This window comes from Triturus cristatus, chromosome 7, assembly GCF_964204655.1.
Source record: "Triturus cristatus chromosome 7, aTriCri1.1, whole genome shotgun sequence".
Lineage (NCBI taxonomy): Eukaryota > Metazoa > Chordata > Amphibia > Caudata > Salamandridae > Triturus > Triturus cristatus.
The window spans coordinates 1,750,944,358-1,750,955,162 of NC_140590.1; the positions used below are offsets into that span (position 1 = coordinate 1,750,944,358).

The following is a 10,805-nucleotide window of genomic DNA, read 5'->3' on the forward strand; positions in this document are numbered from 1 at the left end:
AGCAGGGCTCCGAGGGAGGTTTCAGCGAGGTTGGGCCGTGACAACGTCAGCGGGGCCCCAATGTTCCGGGGGGCTTCAAAGTTTCAACAAGAAGGAGCCGCGACGCAGTCTGCAGGGCTCGTGGTAGTTCAAGCAAGAGTTCTTCTCCGCAGGGTCGGCCGCGATTCGATCAGCAGGGCTCTCGACTCCGGGATACAACTGCCGATCTGTGGCGGGGTCGCCCCAGATATAGGTCTGGAGCCCTTTGATGTCCGGACCCTTGCGCCCGGGGGGGCGGAGAGGCCGGGTGGAGGTGGCCAGACGCCCAGCAGGAGAGGCGCCAGGCCCAAGAGAGTTGCAGGGCGATCACACCTAGGGATGGGAGGACAGTTGGGGGTCCCATCGATACTGTCCTCCGCCGGGGGCGGTGAATGGTTCATGTGGCACCCCCTGGCCAGTTCTTGGTGCCTCGATGTCGGGGCTTCGCTGGGGCCGAGGCCGGGTTGAGCGGGGTCGCGCCGGCTGGCGCACAGAGTCACGGTGATGTCAACAAGATGGCGGAGCCCTGAGGGGTATGCGACCTCGTGCGGCTCGGGATGAGGGGTCTCGGTGCAGTTCGGAAGGGTGGCCCGTGAAGGCCGGGGCGGGGAACGGGCACAATCCACGGGGGTAAGGACCACGCCACGAGGCCGGGTCCAACAAGAGGTCTATCCTCTTCCGTTATAGAGCAGGTACGATCTGGTGCTATTGTGTTTCTGGGACGATTCAAGCCCTACGGTGGGAGCAGCCCTGCCCCTATGATCGTTCATCAGAGCAAACGCTGTTGCATTTTATGTTTCTCTGTAAAAAAGAGTTTTATCATTTGTTGAGACATTTTTTCAAACCACTACTAAACAACCTAGGTCATCGTAAATGCACAGAAGCGTTATTTCTTTTGCAACTGTTGAACAGCGGCGAACTACGTTTTAGGGTGGGCTCCTTCCTTAAAGCTGCAGTGAGATGTAGAAAATCAATGGAAGGCTGGCCCTCAGTGAGGGCTCCCTCCTTCATGCTATTGAACGTAAGGGCCATGTATTACTAGTTGGAACTGCCTCTGGTACTTGTTCTACATGATCTAAGTTACTGTTGCTGTTTTCTTTTTCAAATTGCTTATGCTAATCGTTACTTCTTCTGTTTTACCTGCATGAATTCTTAACGTTATAGTTCTCAAACATTTTGTCTGTTCCCTTATGTGTTTTCAAGATGGGTATTGCTGTTAACAGGCTGTAACCCATGGTTTTATCCACTTCTTAATATTTATTAGTACATCTGTCTTTAAATGTCATGTGCTTTCCTTTATGACCATATATGGCGAATAAAGATTATTTGAATTTAAATTTGAAAAATCACTGAATGCTTAAAAAACAGGCAGCGATAATTTTCGCTGACCTTGTATACCGCATTTTTTTCTATCACTGGTTATATTTCGCCAGGCTAGCGTTGTATTAACAACGCTTAGCGCCATGGCGATGTATATTCCAGCGATAGCGCCCTTTTTCATGAAACATTGCAGGTTTTCCAGCGATGTTCCATGTTAATCGGCGATATGCTTGATGATGTGACCCTGTGGTCGTATCGCATGACTCCACCTCCCATGTTAGGTATGCCTTAGTCAGGAATTTAACAGACGTTAAATTCCTGCGTTAAGGCATACATAGCGCGATTAAAATAATTACTTCCCCGCATTGTAAATATCGCGAAGCTGCCTTCGCGATATTTACCCATGTTGTTTCCACAAACATGCCTACTTTGCATCTCATTAGCGATGCGAAGTTAGGCGTGCTGGAAACGGGAGCAAAATCAGCAAAACACGCGATAGCGTGTCTTTGCTGATAAGGCGATAAAATTATCGCCGCTTTTCGTTTTTTTCATCGCCGCATTGTTAACATGCCCCAAAGCTTGTGAAGCGGCTGTTCTTTTTTTTCTTTTTATTTGCCCGTTTGAGTTGCACCGGCACATAATAAGAAAAAAATGTGCATGCCCCCAGTATATCTTTCACAACCAGACAGCTGTGCTATCTGGAAGACTTCGACCTAAACACGCCCCCACTATTGAGTAAATATAAAATCACAGCTACAAAAAGGAATTCCAGCATTGCCAGTGATGTTCCAATAACCATAAACCCAGTCACAACAAAAGATCTACAACAGCCAGAGCCCCCTCAGGAATATGGCTAGGTGATGTGGTATGTGTCTTTGCCACCGGGGGCGCTAGTCGCTGTTTGCCCTCCATCGCAGTGCGAGTTATGGAGGACAAGAGCAAAGAACACTTCAAGTGCTAGATGGATGTGTAAACCAGCTGGAATATGCGGCTCATTGTTATAAAGGCTCCCTGTTTTCCGTTTTTACTGATTTTTACAGGTAAATACAGACAGAAAACCATTTAATTTCCTATTTATTTTTAATTGTGGATTAAAACGAAAATTAGGTTCTTTTTTAAGTGATTCAAATGTTCTCAGCCATAACTGCCAGGCCAATAGATTTGCGGATTGACAGATACAGGCTGTTAAAAAATAAAGAAATGTAATATTGAAGCTTAAACGTCAGCATATATGCATAAGGTTGTTATTAACATATTAATATTTTCATATAGGTGTATTGATTTATCATCTGTGGATCTTCATATCATTGAAACCTGTCATACTTTTGAAAAGGAGAGTACATTTATTGGTTAATTAATAGTGGAACTATACTAGTTCAGCTTCATTTTTTCATAAAATCTAAAATAAATACAGATAAAATTAGCAAAACATAAATATGGATATATAAAGATGGAAATTTCAAAAAAATAAATACCATCAAGCAGGGAGCCCTAATTAATATTTATGTGGTGGCTCAGAGTGTGCAATGAATGTGTGCACCAGGGCAAGGGCTCCTGAATTAGTCATCCGCTGCCTGAACATCACTGCCAGCCAGGGCTGAGCTGAGCCAGAGTCTAGAGAGAGAGACCAGCAAATTAGATTACCACAGCCAGGTGTGTGATGGGATTAACTGAGAAACTGAACAGAGACTGGTGGGGATGCTGTGGCGCCATGCGGCAGTGGGGGGTTGTATGTACAAGCCCTGGAAAGGGGTTCTGCATAGCTGAGGTGGAATGCTGCCTCTGTGTGATTGTGAAAGTCTGCATTTTTATGTGCCTGTGTGTGTGTGGCTGGGTGCCTCTGTGTCAATGTGTTTTTGATGTATCTGTAACTCTGTGAGTACCAGTTGTGTCGTGTCTGTACACGTGCAGTGTGTTTGCCCTTGTGTGTCTGCATGTATGGCTGTTTTGGGCCTTTGTGCGTCTGTGTGTGTTTGCTTCTCTTTGGTTCCCTCCTAGTGCATCTTTTCGCTTGTCTACCTGTGGCTCTTTTTTTTTTGTATGCCTGCCTGTCTGTTTAAACATGTGTGTGTGTGTGTGTGTGTGTGTGTGCGCGCACGCGCATGCGCGCCTTTGTGTCCATTTACTGGACCATTGCAGAAAGTCGACACATCACTGTGGCATAATGAAATTGAATGGAAATGAGTATTAGTACTGCATTGCACCATGGGGTAATATGTGCACTGATGTGATGTATGTCAAATGTGCTGTGAATGTATTGCTTTCCAGTCCATGACACCCTAGCTGTTTTATAAGACCACTCCACCCCCATCTCAGGTACAGGGGTGCAGCTGTATTAAGGAGCTATCAGAAACTGATGCAAAGTGATGCATTGGTATTTACTTTCCACCACAAGAGGTATTTTGCATTATAAAGGGGCCCTTTTCTCTATATAAGGTGGCTTGCTCTACGTTGTGTTACTTTGTGACAATGGGGCAATACTTGGATGGACACCCATGGGTATCTATCAACATAGTGACACTGAGACTTGTGTCAAAACTAATGCCTTCTTGAAGCAGGTGTTAAGAACAGGAAATGTGTTAAAACGCAATGCATGTGTGTTGCAGTGCAGAGCACACATGCAAAGCATCAGTTCCTTGGAGTTTGTCTAGTCCTGGTACAGAAGATTGTACTGGAATGGAATACTTCTAGTATACATCCTATGCTAGACAGAGCAGGCTCACCTGTGCACCACAGTACGAAGTCATGCATAATGCAAGACAACCTAACTGGAGCTCAGCACAGCACAGCACACACGCAAAGCATCAGTTCCTTCGAGTTTGTCTAGTCCTGGTACAGAAGATTGTACTGGAATGGAATACTTCTAGTATCTATCCTATGCTAGACAGAGCAGGCTCACCTGTGCACAACAGTACGAAGTCATGCATAATGCAAGACAACCTAACTGGAGCTCAGCACAGCACAGCACACATGCAAAGCATCAGTTCCTTCGAGTTTGTCTAGTCCTGGTACAGAAGATTGTACTGGAATGGAATACTTCTAGTATACATCCTATGCTAGACAGAGCAGGCTCACCTGTGCACAACAGTACGAAGTCATGCATAGTGCAAGGAACCTAACTGGAGCTCAGCACAGCACAGCACACACGCAAAGCATCAGTTCCTTCGAGTTTGTCTAGTCCTGGTACAGAAGATTGTACTGGAATGGAATATTTCTAGTATCCATCCTATGCTAGACAGAGCAGGCTCACCTGTGCACAACAGTACGAAGTCATGCATAATGCAAGACAACCTAACTGGAGCTCAGCACAGCACAGCCCACATGTAAAACATCAGTTCCTTGGAGTTTGTCTAGTCCTGGTACAGAAGATTGTACTGGAATGGAATACTTCTAGTATCAATCCTATGCTAGACAGAGCAGGCTCACCTGTGCACCACAGTAGGAAGTCATGCATAGTGCAAGCAACCTAACTGGAGCTCAGCACAGCACAGCACAGCACACACGCAAAGCATCAGTTCCTTCGAGTTTGTCTAGTCCTGGTACAGAAGATTGTACTGGAATGGAATACTTCTAGTATACATCCTATGCTAGACAGAGCAGGCTCACCTGTGCACCACAGTACGAAGTCATGCATAATGCAAGGCAACCTAACTGGATCTCAGCACAGCACAGCCCACATGTAAAACATCAGTTCCTTGGAGTTTGTCTAGTCCTGGTACAGAAGATTGTACTGGAATGGAATACTTCTAGTATCCATCCTATGCTAGACAGAGCAGGCTCACCTGTGCACCACAGTACGAAGTCATGCATAATGCAAGGCAACCTACCTGGAGTTCAGCACAGCACAGCCCACATGCAAAACATCAGTTCCTTGGAGTTTGTCTAGTCCTGGTACAGAAGATTGTACTGGAATGGAATACTTCTAGTATCCATCCTATGCTAGACAGAGCAGGCTCACCTGTGCACCACAGTACGAAGTCATGCATAGTGCAAGGAACCTAACTGGAGCTCAGCACAGCACAGCACACACGCAAAGCATCAGTTCCTTCGAGTTTGTCTAGTCCTGGTACAGAAGATTGTACTGGAATGGAATACTTCTAGTATCTATCCTATGCTAGACAGAGCAGGCTCACCTGTGCACAACAGTACGAAGTCATGCATAGTGCAAGGCAACCTAACTGGAGCTCAGCACAGCACAGCACACATGCAAAACATCAGTTTCCTCGAGTTTGTCTAGTCCTGGTACAGAAGATTGTACTGGAATGGAATACTTCTAGTATACATCCTATGCTAGACAGAGCAGGCTCACCTGTGCACCACAGTACGAAGTCATGCATAATGCAAGGCAACCTAACTGGAGCTCAGCACAGCACAGCCCACATGTAAAACATCAGTTCCTTGGAGTTTGTCTAGTCCTGGTACAGAAGATTGTACTGGAATGGAATACTTCTAGTATCCATCCTATGCTAGACAGAGCAGGCTCACCTGTGCACCACAGTACGAAGTCATGCATAATGCAAGGCAACCTACCTGGAGTTCATCACAGCACAGCCCACATGCAAAACATCAGTTCCTTGGAGTTTGTCTAGTCCTGGTACAGAAGATTGTACTGGAATGGAATACTTCTAGTATCCATCCTATGCTAGACAGAGCAGGCTCACCTGTGCACCACAGTACGAAGTCATGCATAGTGCAAGGAACCTAACTGGAGCTCAGCACAGCACAGCACACACGCAAAGCATCAGTTCCTTCGAGTTTGTCTAGTCCTGGTACAGAAGATTGTACTGGAATGGAATACTTCTAGTATCTATCCTATGCTAGACAGAGCAGGCTCACCTGTGCACAACAGTACAAAGTCATGCATAATGCAAGGCAACCTAACTGGAGCTCAGCACAGCACAGCACACATGCAAAACATCAGTTCCCTCGAGTTTGTCTAGTCCTGGTACAGAAGATTGTACTGGAATGGAATACTTCTAGTATACATCCTATGCTAGACAGAGCAGGCTCACCTGTGCACCACAGTACGAAGTCATGCATAATGCAAGGCAACCTAACTGGAGCTCAGCACAGCCCACATGCAAAACATCAGTTCCTTTGAGTTTGTCTAGTCCTGGTACAGAAGATTGTACTGGAATGGAATACTTCTAGTATACATCCTATGCTAGACAGAGCAGGCTCACCTGTGCACCACAGTACGAAGTCATGCATTGTGCAAGGCAACCTACCTGGAGCGCCTGCGCAGAGGATCACAACAGCATCAGACCCGGCTCAGTAGATATGGCTCCTGCACTGATTTTACGCCTTGTGGAACGCCGCACGGCAATTTTAGTTTCTGAGTTGTGTTGCATGGAAAAGCAGTAAATCTGTCCTAGATTGTTTTAAAATCAGTTTCTCTCACCCCCCCCCCCATCGCCATGTTCTCTTACAAGTATTTATCTATCCATCCATCCTCACACTACATTCATTTTAACGTCTGCTCATCTATTCCCACGTGATCATCCATTCATATAATCTTCGATCCCCACACTCCCATTCATCCATCACCCTCCTGCTCTCATTGAACTGTCATTCTCATCTACACTTTCATGCATTCATTCATCCTCACTCTGAATGACCCAACATCACACTTCATCCATCCATCAGTTCTTATTCAGTCCATTCATTCACCCATTAACCTAGCCATCCAACAACATCCATACATCTGTCTAGTCGTCAGCCCCTTATTTATAATAATCATTCATATTCAATTACACTCTGAGCTCTCCATTCTCTCACTCTAATTCATAAATCTATGCATGTGTCAATGTCCATGCTCCCAAATGTATTATTCATTCAGCTATCTTAGGCTCTGATTCCTCAATTTTTCAATCTATGCATCCACACACTCTCATCCTAATTCATACACATCTATACAATCACATTTCATTTACTCACCCATCATCTCATTCATTCATGCATCCGTCCATCCACCATCTCCATGCCTTCACTCTATTGCATAATTCCATTTATCCATTCTCAGACGTTCATACATCATTTACTGCATCCCCATGTATCACCATGTTTTGCCCATCAACACCTTCTATTTCAGTCACCCAATACACTATCATCATAATCTCACCCATCAATACATCCGTATAGTTCTCCTTGCTCTCACATATACCACCCTCACACTGTCATTCATGAATGCATGCCGACATTAATGTACCCACACAGTATCACGCTCTAAATACTTCATTCACCCATCTTCACACTAGCATTCTCCTATGCATCCTCCCACTAACATTCATTCACACACCCATCACAACTCTAATTCTTCCATCTAACCATCCTCATACTTTGATGGATAGATTGATTTGTCTGTCCTCATGTATATCATCCATACATCACCATCATTGATCCACACGTTCCAACATTCATTCACACATTTACTACTGTTTACATTCATTCAGACATACATGCAGATAGTCACCCATGCACCCTCACTCTCTAATTGAGCCTACTCATCCACCTAAAAATTCCCACTCATCTCCCCATTTCATCCATATTCTGATGAATCAATCTTTCCGTCTATCAGCTTATTGATACCCACGCATAGATAATTGTGCCCATCAAAAAACACACATACTTATTATATCAAAAACATAGATTTTTTTTATACTTGAGTCAATAGAACGTTTAGTTCTTTTTTAGGTGTTTCTGAATATGTGGAAATAGAACAGATTACCAGAGTAGTTACCAAGGGACCACATGCTTTTTGGTGGAGTTGAGGTAAGGGGTCTCCTGTCTAAACATCTGGAAATGTGGCCACTAGGCCACGTCAGTTGAGGCACAACCACCAAGCTGCTATGGAGCAGACTCTCATTTGTAGAGCGTACCCCAGATTCATTAAACACTAAACTCAATAAATTCTTTCAAATAATGTTTTTTTATCTGTGCTCTGCAGATTCCCAATCAAGGATGATGCCAGTGACCATGCCTGCATTTCGGGCAAAGACACATTCTCTGCGGAGAGCTGCTTCAACCCCAATAAGTGGATCTGCGAGAAGAATGCCGTTGAGTTCCCCAACATTGTAGTAGATCATGGCAGACGCTGATACCATGTGGAGCCAATGACCTGAAGAAGGTGACTGTACCCTGGAAACTTAACCCATGGATAATCTAAACACGTGCAAGCACGCTGATAGGCAGATGAAGGGATCTTCTTTGACTTCACATCAATTGGGCTCAAGCAGGTTGCAAACGATTCAGCGTACTTGCCAAACATTGAGTTGGCATACTTGAAAACATTTTTAAAGGTTAATATTTCCAAGAGGTAGGTAGTAACATTCCTAAAGAGTAGAAGAGATATTTCCTCGCTTGGAGGTTAAGAAAGGAGGTGTTTGAAAGTGTGCCACACTAGAAATAGGTGGATATGACTTTTTCCCAAAATCGGTCTGATCTCTGGAATATATAACAATCAAGTCTGAAAGCCTTAGCTCACGGTCCAAGTATCCAAGCGTTCTATAGGTGTTTTTGGAAAAGGTACTTCAGCATTTGCTGCTGGTTTTTAATTCAAAGATACCACACACATTCTTAATATGTAATTGAACACATTCACATTGTAAACGTTTCTTAATTAAAACAAGGGCAAGATGATAAAAAAGATTATGTGTGCCAAGAAAATCTTTACCAGTTGAAGCTGTCCAATTGAAATAGGTATATAAGTAGTTTCTTTAAGGCGTTAAGGGCACTAATACACTGGGGAAATTATCTCTGAAATGTTGTCTCAAACAATTAATTGAATAACTTTATTTCTGCCTTGCAACAACTAGATGTATCTGTAAGAGATGTTCCCTCTTGGAAGTCTTAATACCTGAAGAGGATCTGAAAAAAAAGAACTGTGAAAAACAATTTCAAGGCAAATGCTCCCCACTGCTCTAGCTTGGCCTAAGATAAAATAGTGGTGGAATGGAAAAGAATTGAAAAAGGAGAATTATATTAAAAGATTGCAAGATTACAAAATGTATATGTTTTTATTTGGGTTGTGGGCAGATTTCAACCCCTTAAATCTGTAATGTGGACCTGGGCAAGATTAAATTTAGAGCAGCGCTCTCCTTCTTAGTGTCTTGGAGTGATCCAGGATTTAAATCAATTCCCTTGTAATTGTTCAGCTCTGAAAGATAGCTGCCCAAATGTAATCTGTCCTACGTTTAACAACATTATTATATCAAAAGCAAAGTAAGTTTTGTTGAACTTTATAGCTCTGGGCTATCAATCAGATTGTTTTCTATTTTTTTACCTTTCTACTGTTTTTAGTCATTGTACTGTATTCTAATGTTTACATGGTATATAATGGCATTTATATATGTTAAATTAGTTGATATTGTCTCATGTTGTGAATCAAGTACATTGGAATTAAATGAGTTAACAATGTGAACCCACTACAGCGCATTCCTTGTAACTCATTTGCTTTGGTGGGATTGTTCCCACACAGCCCATAGAGGGAACATGTAGTTTGTTCAACTCTTGCATTTCACTCAATTAAAGCTTTTGGTTACCTTTCCTACAGTCATTTTGATATTTAACACTCTTTAGCTACAGGTCTTTGGAGCATTAGAAGAACAAAAGAGTCAACAGACAAGATGTATAAAACAACAAGAAAAGAAAATATTAAAAACTTCAGAGAGTAAACTCTTACAAACATTTCTAATTTAGAAAGGAAGTATGGTGGAGATATAAAATGATGTTTCTAGGAGGCAAGGGGTGGGAACAGGAAAGGGCGGGGTTGGGGATTTATGTCTGTTGCACACCATCCATTTTAACAATTCCTGCCCCTTTGGTGCAAAAACTCTTGAATACGTTTGCGTTACATTTTCAAGAGGTATGGGTGTGACCGCTAAGATGTCTTCAGGAGAAAGATTATGAACAGGTGGATCTGACTAAGGAAAACTAGTGAGTCCACTAAAAACTTTAGGGTTGAGAGCGACATGTCAGTGCTTCACTGTGACTAAGGAACTCTGGCTAGCTGTTCTCTCCGCACCCAATGGCCATGCAATGACTGCTGGCATCTTGGTTTTAAAGTTCAGGATCTGGCCTAAAAAGAGACAGAGTTTAGGAGGAAGGAGGCGCTGTACCTTTCAAAGCTCTGGCAGTCACTGCAGATAGCCTTTCTGTCACTGTTGCATCCTTCAGTGGCGAAGCCTGAGGCGCATTTCAGAGTTTAGAACTCAGGCGTCATCCGCTGATTGGCTTATTGCTGGGTTGCCATGCTTTCCGGATGAAGTTACCTTCCAGGCACCTCAGAATCCACTTCTTTTAGTTTGTATGTCTTTTGTGAGGTTGTGACAAGCTAGCGTGTGATAACCTGCAATCCAAAATTATTTTAACAATTATAATCAATATTTATCAAAAAGTATAAGTATTTTAAGAAAGGTGCTGCCCTTGTAAAACCTGATTAACCCCCATCAGGCTCAAATGAATGCAAC

At 43.4% G+C, this 10,805-nt stretch overlaps 1 protein-coding gene across 2 annotated transcripts in view; it reads left to right on the forward strand.

Annotated features, from left to right (window-relative positions):
- The window catches only part of LOC146812992 (killer cell lectin-like receptor subfamily F member 1), a 146,569-nt gene extending 136,807 nt beyond the window's left edge, over nt 1–9,762 (forward strand). For both annotated transcript variants that reach the window (XM_085614662.1, XM_085614663.1), the window contains one exon: nt 8,285–9,762. In XM_085614662.1, the coding sequence (XP_085470788.1) occupies nt 8,285–8,435 (151 nt within the window). In that variant the 3' untranslated portion in view covers nt 8,436–9,762. The remainder of the gene's footprint in view (nt 1–8,284) is intronic.
- The last annotated feature ends 1,043 nt before the right edge of the window (nt 9,763–10,805 follow it).